At 28.4% G+C, this 20130-nt stretch overlaps 3 protein-coding genes and 2 non-coding genes across 5 annotated transcripts; 1 reads left to right on the top strand and 4 right to left on the bottom strand.

Moving 5' to 3' along the window:
• Positions 1–5533: 5533 nt before the first annotated feature.
• TBLA0B05420 (uncharacterized protein) lies at positions 5534–6265 on the bottom strand (the record flags this gene model as incomplete). Its single annotated transcript, XM_004178842.1, has 1 exon — positions 5534–6265. The coding sequence occupies one exon, from the start codon at positions 6263–6265 to the stop codon at positions 5534–5536; it is 732 nt and encodes a 243-aa protein (XP_004178890.1).
• A 3405-nt stretch (positions 6266–9670) lies between these two features.
• TBLA0B05410 (phosphatase PAP2 family protein) lies at positions 9671–11356 on the top strand (the record flags this gene model as incomplete). Its single annotated transcript, XM_004178841.1, has 1 exon — positions 9671–11356. The coding sequence occupies one exon, from the start codon at positions 9671–9673 to the stop codon at positions 11354–11356; it is 1686 nt and encodes a 561-aa protein (XP_004178889.1).
• Positions 11357–13708: 2352 nt separating this feature from the next.
• Positions 13709–13782, bottom strand: TBLA0Btrna15V. Its single transcript has one exon. It is a non-coding gene; the product is annotated as a tRNA-Val (tRNA).
• Positions 13783–13785: 3 nt separating this feature from the next.
• Positions 13786–13867, bottom strand: TBLA0Btrna20S. Its single transcript has one exon. It is a non-coding gene; the product is annotated as a tRNA-Ser (tRNA).
• Positions 13868–14585: 718 nt separating this feature from the next.
• TBLA0B05400 (gag-pol fusion protein) lies at positions 14586–20043 on the bottom strand (the record flags this gene model as incomplete). Its single annotated transcript, XM_004178840.1, is given in 2 exon segments — positions 14586–18911; positions 18913–20043. Coding segments are annotated over 2 exon segments (5457 nt in total).
• Between the last annotated feature and the right edge of the window lie 87 nt (positions 20044–20130).

The following is a 20130-nucleotide window of genomic DNA, read 5'->3' as shown; positions in this document are numbered from 1 at the left end:
TTAGATTAGCTGGCCGTAACTTTTAATTCTTATAACTCCATATTGCTCCTGCTCCAGGGTCGCAGTTTTTATATGAACTACTTCCTCCGTTACTGATTTATCTAGTTATTTGTATTATTCTACCTTGAAGTGTGTATATTTTATCATTAACTCTAAATTGCTTTTTTAATCATAATGACGATATTAAATTATCTACTTACACTGTAGCTCGTGGTTTTGTATTTATTTTTTCAGTAGATGTTTATATTATTCTGATATAGCACAAGTCCAGATAATATAATTATACTATCTGAATTATTGTCTATTGTACCCCACATATTTGTGTATATCCCATTTTAAAGTAGATTTTTAATGTAAAATTCAGTTAATGACGATATTAAAGACTGTATTTAGCTTTAATGAATATGATCTACAATGTGTATTGATGCTGGTAATTTATATTGGCAACTGAAGTTCACATTTTATTAGCCTACCCTTTAATATTACTTGCTACTCAGGTTGTTTAGTAAAGAATATGATAATATGTTTTAAGGATTCTTAGTATATGTTGCAATATATTGTTTATAGTTGCTATAGAAACTACCATGATATATAATCGTAGGACACCATTTACTATTGATAGCAAAATATGTACCCTCTAAAAATTTAATCAGGATGTAGGAAGACATATTGCGTATTTTATAATTTTATTAACAATATTTTAGTGTTATCAGAGTTACTGATCCCTTATCTAATTTGTAATCAAACACATAAAATTCTTCATATAAAATAACACAATGGAACTTTTTTCATTGATTAAGGTCTATATGACAAAAAACTAGATATAAATAGCATGGTATATCCTGGTTTATTGATAAATACTCTATAATCTTAAACAAATTTAGTTGATAAACATGATAAAATACAATTGTAAATTATCTGAATTAAGGTAACAGGTCAATACATAAAACAAAGCTAAATAACCCATTAAAAGAAACTACATAATCTATAATCTCCTAATGGTAAATAACAGGCCAGCATCATAGTGTTACTTTTAAGTATAAGCAAACGTTAGTAAGAATTTTATAATATTGCTGGGTGCTATTTAATTGGTAACATTGGAATTATTTGTATTGGTATTATTGTCAGTCGAAATTTAAAGAATAATTCTGTCTCAAGAAGTGTTTTAAAATATAGAAATCTTATACCTTTTTGAGTAGAAACTAACAGTATATAAAAAATATAAAATATATAAAATACAAAAATTTAATGACGAATAAAAGGTTGACAATTTATACATTTTGTTTTGAACAAGAGAAGTTAATTCATCATATTCTATAGGTGAAAAGTTTTTTATCCAATTAACGTCATAATTATTGTCTGACTCTTATGCTTAGTATATAATGTAGTAGTTGCATGACATACTCCATATGGTTACAGTAAAGTATCCAATTGGAGTTTTTATCAGCAACGTATATTCACGTTAAACTCTCTTTTATCCTGGAACGGTATCTACTGCTTTGTTTATCAAGACCTTAGATATCTAACAGTAATAGCATATCCACTCCAAAGTTCTTTTATGTATTTTTGTTTCTTCAAAAGACCTTTTTTTTATATGTAAGTGCGTTTTGTCTCAAATTAATTACTGGATACTACATATTTTATATTTATATTATTAACCTGCTATCTTTTTTATCGTTTACTATCTAAAATAATATAAATCTTGGGGTATTTTCTGCAATAAAAATACATTTATATTCTATACATAGATTACTAAAAGTTTTCATTTTCGTTTGTTTTACATTATAGAACCTTTTTAGTTAACAAGAAGCATTCCCCCTATCTAAAACAGAATATTCAAAAGAACTTAACTGAACAATAATTGTTTTATTTTAAATAGCTGAAGATAGGATATCTTTATAATGTAGGTGCCTGTTGCAATTAATGTGGAAATATCTTAGCACTTTTCAATTAATCTCCTTTTGTCTTCCCATAAACTCATGAATGCTTAAAGTAAAATGCAGATTAAAACCTAAGTAGTGAATTAATTATTCTTAGCTACATTCTGTTGCTTCTTTGTAATTCTTTAAATTTTAAAAACAGGACGTAATAGTTTCAATATTTCTACTTTGGAAACCTAAAATATGCAAGGTAGGTTGAGGTGATAATTCTGGACCTTAGAATCAAACTAGCCAATTTAATTTAAAGGAATAAAAGTCGTTACTAATTATTAGTAGCCATTTCTAAGAAGTTTTGAATTCATTCAAAAATCTTTATTTTTAAAAGTTATTTTTTTGATACTCATAACTTCAATCTTTGCCTAATAATAGTTAGAAGTTAAGCAGAACCAATACAATTTAGGATTAATAGATGAATATAAAGTCAAAAATATAGAAAATAGAATTTCAACTAATTAAATCAAGCAAAATATATTTACCACTTAAAATGGATAAATTCTCTATATGTAAAAATGAAAGGCTATGTTTACAATATTTCTTCGAAGTTTAAAGTATAAGTTTTTTTCATAATTTGATATATTTTTTACACCTACTCAAAAAGACGAAAGGTCTCTTACCTATTAATTTACCATAATGAAAGATTTTTCTTGAAACTACGAAATACTTTAAGAGTGTTACAAAAAATTCTAGTGTGGAATAACAACCGTTTAAACTAAACTAGCATGTCGATAGGACTGACAGTAATTTCATTTTTATGGCAAATTTAGTAATTCCAAAAGGTTTTAGGAGTTGAGATTTGTGCCATGGTTAAAAAGATTTCAAATTTAAGCAGTTTTAATAAAAAATAGCAAAGTATATTTTTGTAAACACCTAGAGTTAATTTAAAGTTAGGGAGAAAAATAATATTGCTATTTAATAAAACATTTTCTAACCTACAGAATTTGAACTTTGATAATCTTTAATTTCACCATCTCGTATAAAAATTTTTCTTAACATACATATACATTCCTAAAAATAAGAATTTCTATATTAACTATTTAGTCATTTTATTAATTTAGAAGATTTTTCACACTCATGGCATAAACACTATTATTCTAAATTGAAAATAAGAAATAGCTCATTTCAATTGCTAAAGAAGACTAAAGGAGCCATATAATTAAGTTCCAATGAACTTTTTAAATAACGCAGAAAAAACCTTACAAAAAAAAATGCTCAACAAAACATTTTTTCGAAAATAATCGTTTTACCTAGTTAATTAATTAATTAACTTGTATATTTCTTTAACTTTGGATACCTATATAATTATTTAAGTCATTTGATAAAGATGTCAGTATCTATTTGTTTTCAACAATTTTCAATTTTTGTAGAATTCTAATAATTTTTCAAAACCTACATTGAATAAAGTTGGCATAATAACTATTTCCAGTAATACAATGATAAACAGTCTTTTCCATCCTGTAAAACATAAATTTACACATTCTATAATTAATACTCACTTATAACCAGTATGACTTTCAAACGCAATAAAAATACTAAAGCATATCACGTGCACTACTATAACAAATAATATAGGTATTCATTTTAATTATAGAAAATAAAATATTTTATATTAATATAAAATAAATATTAATTAATATAAATGAAATATAATATACTCTTCAAATTTATTTTAAATCTCTTAACTAAAATATTCATATAAAATGTTTTTTCTTTTTTAATTATAGTTGTGAATAAAATTTAATGTTCTTGTGGTATCCGAACTAATATTATTTGTTAAAATGTTAGACGCATGATGATGATGATGAGAAAACTCTTAGGAAGAAAATAAAACAAATAAAATAAACATAAAAGAATACAAAAATGTAACACTGGATATTAAGGACTACCATTTATATTGGATTTCAAGTTTTATAAAAGTAAATGCCGTTTTGTAACTCTTTTTATTTATTAATATATTGTTGATTCTTGTCACATTTTATATTAAATATAAGGTTTTCAAATAATATTAAATATAAACTAACTCTAATGAAAAATAAAACAAATAGAAACTTCCTTAATTTTAACGTAAATAAAGTACTAATAAAAAATATTAAACAATAAAAGAATATCTTAAAGAATATCTTAAAAAAACTAAAAGTATATGCCCCATCAATGAAAATTATTACCGAGTAATTGAATATTTTTTAGTTTATTATGATTATATCGCAACAAAAAAAACCCAGATGATAGACAAATAAATTGAGTTTTTTATTGTTTAACTTAAACTTTCAATATGAGAGTTTAGCTACTATTTTTATTTCTATACCAATTTGAAGTTTATTTTTCAAGAATTTTTTATTTTATCATAATAATAATAATAATAACATAAAAAGATTATTTTACATTTGAAAGATATATCTTACAAAGTTTGACAGCCTTATAACAAAAATGTCTTTTGAAAAAATTACATATGAATTCATTAGGATCACTTGTAAAAATTACTAATACAATAAATTATATTTTTATTATTCTCTTTATAAAATAGCAAAGGATGACTTGTTTTTTATTATATTTAGAACACATATGATAACTCTATTATACGGATCCAAGTAAGTACACCAACTATTTGAGAATAGAAGAAGCAGTTTGATTTTGTGAAAGTAACATATCGATTGATATTTCCAGTTGTAACGTTAAGAATTAATGAAATTAATAAATATAACAGATTATTTATTTCAGACTAAATTTCGCATTGTGATTATTGGCTTCAAATATTGTGAGCTACCGCAGTTATCTTAAATATGAACCTTATTGTGTATATACTATTTTTTTTCTCATTAATAATATTTTAGATTACTACTCTATCTGTGGTTTAGTCCACTAAAATTACCAAAAAGATTGCCTATTATCATGCTGAATAGTATCTCAGCACAAGATATTACCCATTATAATGGGAACATTAATTTATTGTAAACAATTAATCCAAATTAATGAGAAATATTATTAAGTCAAAATAAAAAATCAAACCTTGGCAAAGCAAGGTATTATGTTCGCAAAGATAATGCAAATACAAAGTTGATACATGATTAAATTAAATAAATATATATGAAAAATAAATAGTTATCTTGCAACATGAATGAAACAAATTGTATTAAGAGATGAGGCTATGATGAACTTATTAAAAGATGAAGATAAAATAGAAATATGAAATTAAGTATTAGGATAAATGTGAAGATAACAGAAAAGAAAATAAGTAACAGTATTTAGAGATATTAGAAGTATGACATTGTGAAAAAAAGAGGAAATTAAAACAAAAGTGATGAGGGCGAAAAAAAAAAATGAAGAGAATATTATATAAAATGGAGGAGAAAAAAAGGCAAAGCATTAAGTAAAATCAAACATAATATGATATAATACAAATAACAAAGATAAAGGAGTTTATAATCATGAAATAATACAGGTTGAGTTTTTCCTTTTTCTCTTTAAGAAAGAATTTGATTTTTTTATTGAACTCTCTCTTGTCATTAGAAGTTTATTTTGACTTGATTTATTATAACTTAAATTCCTTAATGAATCTACCAAGAAATTTTGCAACGAAGATTCAATGGATTTCAAAATTATATCCAATACTTTATTATCATCCTTAATTTTTGATGAATTAATGACCAATAGATTGTTGTATTTTGTGGAATAATTGGAAGTATCACGTAATTTTTTTTGGATAAATTTAGTATGATTATATTGGAATCACCATGAGAATAATGATCAATTTCTTTAATATAATTGTTGATTAATTTCGTTTGGATAGTTTCATCGATAATTAATAAGACGATAGAAGAATCTCTAAATAGAAATGACTTTAAAGTATAATTATGTTTTTTCGCTACAGGTAATTCAATTACAATTGGTTTTAAAATAGTATTTTGATCAGATAATTTAAACATTTGGTTATTTGCCAAAGAAAATTCATCAACAATTTTATTAGGAATAGTAATTAAACTATCTTTGCATAAATTTATGGTAATGATCTTGGCAAAATTAATATCTAAATTCGAACCAACTGAATTTAGTTGTTTAAATTCTTTGTAACTCAAAACATCATTTATATCCTTATCATCTATATCATATTCATCGTCCGTATCGTCACTATCATTAATAGTGTCATTATCCGAATTTGAAACTGTAGTTTGATTATTTTTATCATTAATTTGATTAGTAGAATGATTTATATAACTTAAAGTGGAAGTTGCTGAAGGTATGGAATTAGTAATAGAAAAATTATCAAATAATAATTCTTTATTAAGTTGTTGAGGAATATCATATATTGTTTGAGGGTTAAGATCACTCATGGTTAGGGGTCGTACGACGGACTATAGAGAAAAACAGTAACAAAGCAAAAAACCAACCCTAAAGAAGAAATTTAAAATTATTTCCAATTATGAAATAAAAAAATAAAACAATGGAAATGATACTAAAATTTTATATCTTTTAAATAGAATGCTTTCGAACAGAATCAGGAGAAAATATTACAAAAAAGAATTTGAAACTATATATATTTATAAGCAGAAATATACATATATATATGTAATAAACATTATTGACAAGTATGAAAGAGGACCAGACTGGTATTTTTTTTTTCCAGGTACAGTTCGAATCTTGCCTTTGAATGTCCTTATTCCTTATATATTAGACACATTATATTAGGTCATTATAACCTCCATTTATAGTAAGTCCATTATAATTAGTCTCTATCTCTTCCTACGAAGAAATAGTGCTCCAAGAAAGCATTACCAATAAAGTTTTCAAAAAATACATACAATCATCCTGTTGTCTATTACCACCTCAGAAACTCTCAGAGACCCTTTACTAGTGGATCACTCCGTCACAGAAACTAGTGTATAACCGTTTGCGCGTGTGCGCCGTGCCCAAAGAATCCTGCGGGGAACATAGTGAGATGTTAAATATGGACATACGGACATTGGAGGTGTTAACCAAACAGAGATATCTCCGGAAGCTGCGCCGTGCGGTATGTCGGCCGAGTTGCCCGATAAGGTATGGTCAGTGCAGAGGCTACCATAACTGGAAGGCCCTTCGGTGATAAGTATTTATCCACCTCCAAATCTTGTTTTGTCCGGACAAAAATTCCAAGCTTCTAAAAGTTTCCCATTTGTTACGTTGATTGTCTAGATAAGTGCGGGTAATAGTATGCTATCTCGTGATCAGCGGAGATAGTGTAGGATTCGGCCAATCTTCAAGTGAATGGACATACAGCGGACATGTTCCAATTTTTGCAATTACTATGTTTGGCAAGATGATAATTAATTCAAGACATTGGAAAATGTTCCAAAAACAGGATTATCGAGACATTTTGGCTATTTGACATCCCGTGAATAACCGAGAGGGATCTCGGAGACTCAATACAGTCTCTGTGCCCGACATGGTAGAAAATGGTGAAACACCGGAATGCACGGATGAAACACGGCAAAGCACGGCAAAGCACGGCAAAGCACGGCAAAGCACGGCAAAGAACGGCAAAGAACGGCAACACACGGGAGCACAAGGGAACAGTTACAATCGGGTATCCGCGGCTACCCACGGCTACCCACCGTGGTGTCCGGCAGTGGAATCCCGGCTTGTATAAATATCAAGGAGCTGGTTATTCACTGGCCACTTCCAATACGAGTTTCTGGCAAGACTTCGGATAAATGTTTGCCGTCGTTATTCAGCTGTAACTAACCGGGCCAGACCACTTAGAATTTCCTCAAAAAGAAATGTCCGCCAGAAGTGGTATACCACGAAACTCATATGCACTGACACAGTCAAGGTCATAACTTGTCTGCTTGAAAATATTGCATTTGCTATATTTATCCTCAATTTGTCTACTGACACATTAGAGGCTTGGTTCATTTAGTACTGTAGATATATATATATGTTATTATTTTTATTCTTTTTTATTATCACAACTCAGCTCATTGTTGAGTGGCTATTTCTTAATCAGTATTACCTTTTGTTTCAATAAAATTTCCGTTTTCTCTTAGCTTCAACAAACTAACCAATATCCTTTTAGAATTCTTTATATTGTTTTTATATAAGTATTATATATGACTATTCATTTTTTATTGTGAGTTACTTACTCATTGGACTTTACTCTATTCATCATTCTCTATTTCATTATTTCACCTTGTTTCAATTTCTCTTTTTTCTTATTTATCATTAATTATTGTCCGTTATATATTCGATTCTTAGTCAATTATATTTTTTTCTTTGGAGTTTCTATTGTAAGGCTTGTTTATATTTTCTTTTTTATTCGTACCTCTTTTTTTTTTTTTTTTTTTACTCTTACTTGATTCTTTTATTTACAATTTCTAATACTAAAAATATACAACGCACAATAAAAATAAAAAGCTCTTCTCTCTTTTTTTATAATCAAAACAGATCACAAGATATCTTCTAATTGATACTCCATATTGATTGTTTTTTTTTTTGTATACTTTACTTTTTTATTTCCTTTTATATTGATAACCGATAATTAGCATTTACCCCTGTGCTAATACCGTCAATATATTATACGACATTCAAACAACATCAAGAGACTATTCGGTACTATATCTGTACCCGTTGCTGCTTTAAATTATAGATCATTATAGATCTTTCCATATATACATTTCATACATATCGATCATTACTAATCTGGTAAAAGTTCTGTGAAACCTACTTTTACCAAATTGTCTTTTTACTCAATTACTCACAAGAAATATAAAATCAATTTTTGTTTTTTTTTTATTTCACGGACTCGCTAACTTTACAATCGAAATCCCTTTCCCCTAAATTTGTTGGCTTTAATACTACAAATTTTTTTTTTCACACTTGATCACTCTTTCGGTTGAGTTTTACTTGGAAAATTTTTTGATATATTTTCTTCTTCTAATTGACTATTTTGAATCATTACCTCTTCAAGCTATTCTAGAAACGCTACTATTTTTCCAATATAGAAATTTTTTTAATAGAGTTTGTAAGCACACAACAAACGAGAAATAAAAAAAGAGAAGAATCAAATATCAAAAATAACAACGCAAGAAAGACAAGTTTGTCTTTGCAATTCTATTCGTTTCATTTATTACTCATTTTAAATCTACTCTCTTAGCTTTTTTTTATCCCTTAGCCTATTTTTCTTTTTGACTGTAAAAATCCAAAAAAAAATAATACAACATATTAGAAAAATAATAATATTACTCTAGTTGGCTCGCTGGCTCTTTGTAACTATAACGAAATAACAACAAACTAAGTACTAATTGATATTCATATTGGTACCGTTAGTTTCCAACATATATTCACACATCACCAAGGTAGCTTTACAGTTCAACTTATATTTTTTTTTTTTATTTTGAATTTACTGTCACGTATAATTCATTTCGCTTCCAATAATTCATTTCCATCCCATTTTGTACTTCCTTTATTCCATTTATTAATTTTTATTTTTTGGTTGTATTGTTCGATTCATTTCAATATTTTCCTTTTCCCTTCTTTTTTCATACAGCTCATTTAGTTCGACATTTTATCTTAACATTTCCTTTTAATTCAATTCAGATTTTTTATTCTCATTATTTTCAGATTTTTTTAAAACTGATTTGTAATTAGATCCAATTCAAAGTTTTTTAAAATAAAAAAAATACTATTAAGTTCTTATCTACTTCGTACCATTCACTTATTCGTTATCCCCTCCTCTATATTTCTTTCTTTTCCCTTCTTCACTTATGCCCCCCTATCAAGAACCAAGAATAAGATCTACTTCAATGTCGCTATATACTAATAATATTAATAATACAAATTCCTCATCTTCATCCTCGAATAACAATAACAGTAGTAATAGTAATATTAATAATAATGGTAATGGTATCACATATTTAAATGGTAATGGTAGTGCAACAGCAACTTTTTTCAAAAAAGATCAACTATTACCAACAAATGAAGAATACATTAGTAATAACCTTCAAATAGATTCACAGATTGAGGATAATGAATTTGATTATACAAATAACGATGATAGTATGGAAGAAAACGCGGATACTATTAACGAGGTAAATGATGAAGATGATTTTAATGTCCAAAATGATTTAACGTACCAAACGCTTATTAATGATAGTAGTTTACCCAATTTAAATTATTCTAGTTCAAATAATAACAATGCAAGCTATATTCTACAAGAATTTGAACTAGAACAACAACCTCAAAATTCTTTACAACTTCCAAGAAAGAAAAGACCAAGATCCCTATCAGATCCAATGGATATCTTAGAGACAAATGTTTTAAATGATCCAGGAAATCATCCTTCAATCCATTTCAAGTCGAAAATGTCTTCATTCAGATTTGCCACAAGATGTTATTTGAAACAATTCACAGATAATCAATCGCAACCCTTATATGCATTTCAACTAGCAAACCGTAATAATTTTAAAGATTATTTTTTTGCTTATTCGTCTTTATTGGGGTCTCATAATTTTTATTTGATTTTTTTGCCAATACCACCTTGGATTGGCCAATATGAATTAATTGTTGATATGGTGTATATCTTGGCCTATACAATTTATATTTCTGGGTTTTTAAAAGATTTTTGGTGTTTACCAAGACCAAAATCTCCTCCTCTTCATCGTATCACCCTAAGTGATTATACAGCAAGAGAATATGGTGCCCCTTCCTCTCATACTGCAAATGCTACTGGGATGTCATTATTACTATTCTGGTATGTTAATAAAAATGACTATCTTTCATTGAAATTTAAGGTAAGTTTATATCTAATAACTTTGATTTATCATTTTACTTTAGTAATCGGTAGATTATACTGCGGTATGCATGGTATGTTAGATTTAATCAGTGGAACATTTATTGGTATATTTGTATTCCAAGCAAGATTGGTTGGGAAATGGCTAGCACAAGGCTTAGATAAATCAAAATATTTTTTCTTACCAATTATATCATTAGCGTGGGGGTTTTTAATTCTATTTAAACATGTGAGACCAATTGATGAATGCCCGTGCTTTGAAGATAGTGTTGCATTCATTGGTGTAATTGGTGGCTTAGAAATTACTGATTGGGTAATGAAAGTATCAGGCTTTACACTTGTAGATCAAATGAAACATAATACTGATTTGAAAACTGTTTGTTTAAGATTACTAATAGGGGTTCCGTGTGTAATTATATGGAAAGCTTTTATTAGTAAACCTTTAATATATTCAATAATGCTGAAATGCGGCGTGAAAGATGATCGTGAGGAAAGAATTAAATTAAGAGAGGACGCTGAGAAGAAACATAAAAATGAATGTATTCCTTACATTGGAATTCCAGTAATAGATATTATTGGGAGATATTTCATTTATAGTGGTATTCCCCCAGTCACCTTATTATTCTGCCCTTTCGTATTCCGTTTATTTGGTGTCTTGTAGTGCTTGGATTTAGGCTTATAATCTAGATATTTACAATTGTAAGTTGTTTGACTATTATTTTATGGTTATACTTTTATGCTACAATTACATCTCAGTAAAAATTATGATGTAAATTCTGGAATAATGATTCCTCTGATAGAACACTGAAAAAATCATCATACATATGCATCTCATTACAGAAAAACTAACTTCATATTTGTATCGAATTTTGCTATTTGCATCCTTCTTTCATTTTACTTTCATAAATTCAATGACAATCATTTCTTGCATTAGGCTACTTTATTATATATTTATTCGATAGATATATATATTTCAAAGAGAAGTATTTTCTGAATATGAATGAATCTTAAAAAGTGGGAAAATACATTATCTGAGGCATATTTTTGGATGTACTTAATAAGTGTCATCCATTTATAATTATAAATTTATATTTGCCTTAAATTATGATAGAAATTAGTAAAGCTAGATATTCATTTCATTGAGAGACCAATATCTTTTTGATGTTTACATTTTACCACAGTCTAATCAAGCCAACTAATAGCATACAGTTCAATAAAGATTACAATCTTTTGCATTAAATAGTTTTAACCGAAAAAAATCATCTGCATATTTTATATACAACTGTTGTACATGTGACAGTATCTTAAAAATATGGTTTTGGTTAGTTGTTACATATCATATTAGATATATTCTGTAAGGAGAGCACCTGGAAAATACCTTGGTGTATTATTATTACTTGTTTTATCTGAGAAACAATCTGATCTTAGAGAACTACTCCATGCAATAAAGAGAATATATATTTCAGGTATCAAATATATAAGGCTGAAAAACGACAACAGAAAACGCCAAATTTGAGAAGAAATTCACAATAAGTATATCATTTTATTTTTAGCAAATACCATAAACTATTAATAAGACTTATTTTACTATTGAATTTACAGTTTCCAAAATTATATAACTAAAAAAATATCATTATCAAAAATGTTAATTAAAGCTTAAACTAAGTATAATAATATATTATACATCAATTGCAGCTTCTAAATTTGGTAGGACATGTGCCACGTGCATAAAAAATTAGTGACAGAAACTTAGTTTTTAACAATTTCATTAAAAGAAGAAATTACTAGAAGACTATCAATATATATAGCTACAAAATAAACTACATAATAATAATTTCTATTTTAAAAGTAATGAGTCAAAAGGTATTAATAATGAAAGACAAAAATGACGAAGCTAATCTTAAAAACTAATTGTCAGACATTTATTAGGGCTCTCTTCTATTTTTCTATATAAGATAGATATTACGACACCGGTAATTGCTGGGGAAATTGATAGGGTAGCTTATAGGATTAAACCCGTGAACTGTACTGGAAACCAAAAGATGTTGAATATTTATAAAGCATTCTGCATCCAGGAACTATTTGTATAATAAGTAAACAAATTGGAATTAAAACTAAACTTAAAATGGAGAAAAAAAATTACTCTCGACACTGACTCAGTTGTAAGCTATTATTCTCCAATACCTTAAAAATATTTGTTAAATGATTTTTAGTACATTTTATATTTCAAATATATAAATTTGTTGTGTTCATGTGAAATATTTATTCGATGGGGAAAGAGAAATAGTAGGTATCACTTCCTCTTTTGGTAATTATTTGCGTTCGGAGTTTTATAATATACCGAGAAACATTTTCCAACCAGCATAAAAACTCCGAATGATGTGTCACATAATCTTAATAAGTTTTATAATTACTCTTGAATCTTTTAATCTTAGATCTTAATAGTTAATAGCGTTAATAGTTTGATTTAAGGGTACTGCTGTTATATACTATAGATGTGGATAGATCTATAACTAGATCTTATATTTTTTGATATTAGTTTTCAGATTTTCAGAACCACCCTTTCTTACCTATCTCTTATACCCTTGTATCCATTTTCATTTGGATCCCTATAGAGGAGAATGCTGGGCTTTATATACTTGTCACAATTTTTGTGGTTCCAATCTATGTATCTTGTAAATGCCTTCTCCTTCTTCTATTGCAGCAAGTCGGAGTTCTAACTATATTATACTTGGCATAAAGACTCTATTTATCTAACTGTGTATGGTAATTAAGATATTAATATTTTTCTCTAGAGTTAGAAACTCAACCCGTTCGTTGCTTTCTTCATTTGTTTTTCGTGTCAGATGATTTGTGTCTGACCTTGATGAATATATACATAATTATTAATCCTTGAAATCACGTGATACATATTCTTAGAATGTATGACAATACTTCTAAAAAGAGTTGCGCCACATATTAATAATTTGAACTATTAAGAATGTGTGACATGATGTAACAATAGTTATAAAAATGATTTCGCCCAGGATCGAACTGGGGACGTTCTGCGTGTTAAGCAGATGCCATAACCAACTAGACCACGAAACCAAACGACAACTACAGGATTCGAACCTGTGCGGGCAGAGCCCAAGAGATTTCTAATCTATCGCCTTAACCACTCGGCCAAGTTGCCTCTTATTTGTTGAAGAATATTGTAAACCAACTTAGTAGTACGATACACTTAAATAGTAACTACCAAAACTTAACTTAACAATCTTATTAACTTAACACCAGTTAATACTTCGAACTTACGAATATAATTGTTGTTCTTTTTAAACTAAATAACTATATAAAGGAACTATAAATTTATGTCTTAAGTCTGAAAAAGCTGGCCTTTAAATACATTTCAAAGGTCAACGCCAGCTTTTCCATTTTACTTTAATTGAACTGTTTATAAACTTACTTACAAGGGTAGGAGTGCTCAGTTTTATTAATACTGGCTAACTAGTAGAGATTATGCATCGAACAGATATTCACAGGTATGCAACCAGCAGTTGCTCAGTGTTATGTATAATTTCTAGTTAGCAACTTGTAGATGAGTATAAAGTCAATCTCATCTACAACAAAGAATGTTGTAATACAAGACTGACAGGACAAGGATGGTGTTTCAGAGTTCGGATGGTAGTGAGAACAGTAGTTACAGGTTGTATTTACTGGGATTCAAGAGAGTTAGACATTGTTATACAGTGTTTAAGATATAAGACGATTACTTTATTTAGAAATATATAGTAAATACTATAACTAAAATGAATATATTTCTTAAACAGTCACGTGATAGAAAATGATATAATCATATTCCAGCACACCCTCTTAACAAACTTTTTATCATTCTACCTGACCATACACGATCCTTACATCTTGCGAACTCCCTCTTCAGTCTCCACAAGGTTGGTCAATGGTAGTAAGTTTTGTGGAGTAATGTTACCTTCCATGATTTTATTTAGGTTCTTGAAATCAGTTGGGCTGACCGGTTTTATTAATGGATCGGTTACATTCTCCAATCCATCAATTTTTCTTAGAAAGGTGGACTTGTCCTTTAGTCTTTCTTTTAAACGACCAATTCTGATTCCAAGGAACTTTGTTCTACCCACAATATATGGTTTTTTAAGCCATTCTATTACAGGTTTAGAATCCGTAATAATATTAATTTTAAAATTTTTCTTAAATAATTTTTCTAACTTGAACTTTAAATGTAGAGCTAGTTTTTCACCTTTGTTTAGAGCATCTAATTCACATTCTGCCGAAGAGTCACAAACAATTGATGGTTTGTTTGAAAACCCAAACATAAATGTGTTTCCAAACCATATTATACCCCCAATTCTTGATGTTACATCATATTCTGATCCTAATGAAGCATCAGTAATTACTGTGATCTCATCAGGCTGTTTCTTTTCTCTTTTCATTACTACATTGAGATCCCTTTTCACATAAGTATATTTAATTAATCTATCAACAGTTTTAATTACTTTAACATGTGGATATAATGCAAATCTGGCAATATTGCTAACTGCAAATTCCAGATCCAGCCTACCTCTTGTTCTTAAGTAGTTTAGCTTTCCAATAGATTTTTGTATATACTTAACCTTCTCTTTGTGTTCAGTCTTATTCATTAGTAGTATATATTCATTTGGATTTAAATTATATTCACTAAAGTGAGGTGTTAAATCTTTCTTTTGTTCTGTTGTTAAGTTATTCTCATATTCTTTCAGTTTTAGTAGTGGAAAATCATCATTAAATTTGTCAATGTATGATTTCATACTCAATGTAACGATTCCTTTATTCAAGTCATATTTCAAGTCTATACCTAAAATATCTGGTTCTAATTGTTTTTCTTCATTCATTATTCCAATAACTTTTAATTCAAATGTATTCTTAAACATTTCTATTATCTCATCCAGATCTTCTTCAGTTTCTGCGGCTAAAACACAATCATCCACATACGCTGCTATAAGTTTATTGCCATCCGAAGATGCAAACAAAACTGGAGCAAACTCCGTATCATAAAAATCATAAGAATTCATAAATTCTCTTAATGTTTCATTCCAATTTTTTGGACTTTGCTTCAAGCCATAAAGAGCTTTCTTTAGTGGCGTATACACCCTCTTATCTGATGGATGGTTAATATATAACTCCTCATCTAGAGTAGCGTATAGGAAAGCATGACTGATGTCTGCAGTTCGAATGTGTAATTGCTTATTATTAGCAACAGATAATAGAACTTTAAGACTATCAAGACTTAAAATAGCGGAGTCAGTATTACCGTAAGACTCTTGATTCTGTAAATCACCACGAGCACAATACCTTGCCTTACATGTCCCATCTTGTTTAACAATGAATACTATAACTGTAGATATTATCTTATTTTTGGGAATAGCTGATTTGGGTAAGCGAATATCAGGGTCATAAACCCCCATCTTAACCAAGTTTTCAACTTCCTTCTTGAATGACTTGATAAATCTCTCTCTTTGTTTTAAATTTTTATTATTTGTTATGGCTTCTTTATAGTAAATCGATCTTATTTTATTTTGCCGGTTGGTACGTGGTAAAATACGACGTACTTTTCGTAAACGAGGTTTTTTCGATGTAGGATGTATTATAGGTGGCGTTACAGGATCAGACTTCCTTTCTTGTAGATAAGTTGGTATGCTATGATTAGGTTTTCTGCTTGTACTATTATTTCTGTGACCAACTAAAGATTGTAAATTTTTCTTGGAGAATGATAATCTGGATGAGCTAGTTTCTATAATATTATTATTTGATGTACTGTCTGTTTCCTTATCCTGTACATCAACTTCTTCTCTGGTTCTTTTATACATATTAGCTCTTTCATTAACTGTTATTGTACTACTATCTGGTTCAATTTCTGATCTACTTTTACTGTCCTCATTGAAATTATCAATACTATCTTCAATAATAGATGCGTTATCTGATTCTCTATTAGCATTAATTATGTCATTAGGATGTGTTTCAGTTATATTTTCATTCTCATCTTCTGATGTTATTGGAATGTTTGAATAAAGTGAAATATCATTGCTTATATCATGATTATTATCATCGGCTGTTGTATCATTATTACTCTGTATTATGATGTCTGTATTTAGTGATGATGGAACTACTTCTGTTAAATCAACACTCTCTTGTTCATCAGTGATTGAGTTATAGTCTTCATTAGATGGTAATATATTATTCATCTCATCATTTGAATTATTGCAATTATTATAATTATTTTCATTTATTAACATTGAATATTTGTCTTTATTATCATTATTACTGTTGATATCATTATCAATATTCTCATTATTAGTGTCTGTATTCTTAATTTCGTCTTCCTCGTTAATTGTTGTATTCTCATTGTTCATAAGTTCAATTACGTTAGGTTGTTCTAAAATTTCATCTAAATTAACATTGTCAATAAGGTCAGGATCTATATTAGAAGGACTAAAATCACTTTCGGTATCCATTATTTCTTCTTCACCATTTTCATTAAGGTCATTTAACAACTGTTGTGATACTATCTTATCATCTACCGTAATATTATTTATACCTTCAGTATCATTTTCATACTCTTTATCAGGAAATGCTTCATTAATCTCATCTTCATCAAATCCAAAATTTCTAGTAGAACCTATTTTAGATGTAACATTAGCTTTAAATCGTGCAATAATGGTTTCTTCTGGATTACTCTTCTGTTGCGAATTTACTGAATAATCAGGGATTTTAAAGTTTGTAGTGGTAATTACTCTATTTTCCTTAGGTATATAAAAGAAATATCCAAAACTCTGTGGATCTTTTGACAAAACCACTGCTTGTAAGCTTGGTGCAGATGTTTTCTTAGATTTATGATTCCATATCGTAGCTGGAGCTCCAAAAGGTAAAAAATTACGTAATATTATCTTAACAGGCAATTCGGATATTACATTTAATGGTGCATCTTTAGTATTCTTATTATATGTACAGTTTCTCACTTCCGCAGATGCCATAACTGCATAGTGCCAAAATTTAAGTGGTAATTTAGCTTGTAACAGTAGTGTTCTAGTATCCGTTATAATTGTTCGAATTGCTCTTTCTGCTCTAGCATTAGCCGAGTGATCTTGAGTTGAGGTAAATCTTAATTGAATTCCTTTTTTCTCAGGTAATTGTTTCAAGTTATTATTGGTAAACTCAGAACCTCTGTCTGTAATAAATTCTTGTATTTTTCTTCCAAATTGTGTTTCAATAAATCTTATATTTTTATCAATTTGGTCTACAATTTCATCATCAGTTTTGTAAAGATGAGTTGTGCATATAACATATCTTGAAACATTATCAACCATTATCATCATGTATCTAGGAGTACCTGAGGAAACTTTGTTAACTAGGCCAAATAAATCAATACTCCAGGATGATCCTGGTGATTTTAGCATGGTGTAGTTGTTCATTGAATTCGTGTAGTGAAAATGCTTTGTCATTTTTCCAGCCACACATATTTCACACCATATATGATTATTATTCTTGTTTTCCTGAATTACTTCTACATCCTCAAAAATCTTATTCTTGATAGACTCTTGTATTGCTACAGTAGGTAGGTGATTTAGTCTTAAGTGAGCCTCTAAAAGTGATATTTTAGAAGATTTTATTATTCTTACTTTTTTATTTGTAATTTCATTTGTATATTCTGCAATTATTTGCTTAGTAGGAACCCAAATTGTATGATCCATAATTTTTGTTGGTATTTTATAATTATTGACAGTTGAAAAGTCATATTTTCCAGATTCAAAACCATATCCAACTATTTCCCATAGTTTGAATGCAGATAAAATTATTGCATCTTCATATGGAACCAAATATGTAAACATATGGATAATTTTATTATTATCACCTCGAATTGGTAGAAATCCATAACCTTCAAAACAAATTGGTTTTTCTTGATCATCATTTCCTACTCCATAATATGATGGACCAGGGTTTTCTTTTGTTAGGGGAATAAAGTCAACTAGTTGCTCTTTGAAAGGTGTCATGCTAATTCCTGATGCAGTATCAATAACCACAAAGTCAGAAGTTTTGTCTGATGTATTAACCAATCTTACTATATTATTATTATTATTCTCTTTGGTATATTTATTATGATAAGTTTGATATTTTATAGGCAGTTTATTTTTGTATTTTTCCACATTCATCCTATTGTTGTTCATATTGCCTAAGAGTATTTGGACAGTTTTTGGCAAAATGCAAAAATGAATTGCATTGATTGCATTGCCTTGACTGTCCTGAACGTATGCCATTTTTTCTTTTAATACTCTTTATGGTATCAACTATATTTTCAATGTATCCTGTTGGTGGCATATTTCCTTTATCATCAATAGTTATACTAGCTAATCTAATATCAACCATCATATCTAGTTGATTATCCAGAGTAGATTTAATCTTATTATTGATGAACTCATTGGTAGTTGACTGTATTTCCGCATTATTTGCAGTACATTTTTCTAATAAGATTATGTTGTTTAAGACTTCTTTCAACTCATTTGTATCTGAGCAGAATTTATCAATATGAATTCTTCTCCACATTTTGTCTTTAACTTCTCTCGGGTAATCATCAATACACATTTCTTTTAATTCTTTTAAAATTTCAAACGCAGTAATAACATAATTATTTTTCCATCTATTAAAGCCGTTTCCTAAAGATTCTTGGATAACCAGGGTAATAATTTTATGTTCTACTAATGGAATATCATCATCTGAATTACATTTAGTGATGTTATCAAAGTTCCATTTCTTTAGAAATCTTTTGACCATATAAATCCAATTAGGAAAGTCTTTAATTTCGTTCAATCCAAAATCAAGTTTTGCTGATTTATTTTCGTAATAAAATTTATGACTTTCACCATTGTTGGTGATAAATTCATAATAATCTCCTCTGTCATCTCTTAGTGACATTAGATTTACAACATCTTCAACATCTGATAAATCATCAATGGAATTACTTTTATCCATTGTATCTTTATTCTCGACAGTTTTGTTGTTTAATTTGTTTTCATTGTTATCTCCAACCTTCAATTCAGTATTAACTTTTTCTTTCTTTGCCAATTGTTGTTGTTGACTTTGTAAATATTTCAAATCTTTGTTACATTTTTCTCTTAAATTCTCTAAAAATGTCTTAGATTTGTCAAGTTTATTAATCATCTCTTGAGCTTCATCAGTATCTAAATCTTCGTTAGATAAAAGCTCAATCATTTTTTTTCTGTTTAGTTGAATCTTTTCTTTAATCAAAGTTAGCTGTTCATGCACCAACTGTGTTTCCTCTAGATCAGAACTAGGCATTGCTACCATACTGGGATTCAAGAGAGTTAGACATTGATATACAGTGTTTAAGATATAAGACGATTATCCTATTTTGAAATATATAGTAAATACTAT

Source organism: Henningerozyma blattae, chromosome 2 (genome assembly GCF_000315915.1).
Source record: "Henningerozyma blattae CBS 6284 chromosome 2, complete genome".
Taxonomy (NCBI): domain Eukaryota; kingdom Fungi; phylum Ascomycota; class Saccharomycetes; order Saccharomycetales; family Saccharomycetaceae; genus Henningerozyma; species Henningerozyma blattae.
Note: the sequence above shows the minus strand (reverse complement) of the source record. Positions and strands in the feature narration are given on the sequence as shown.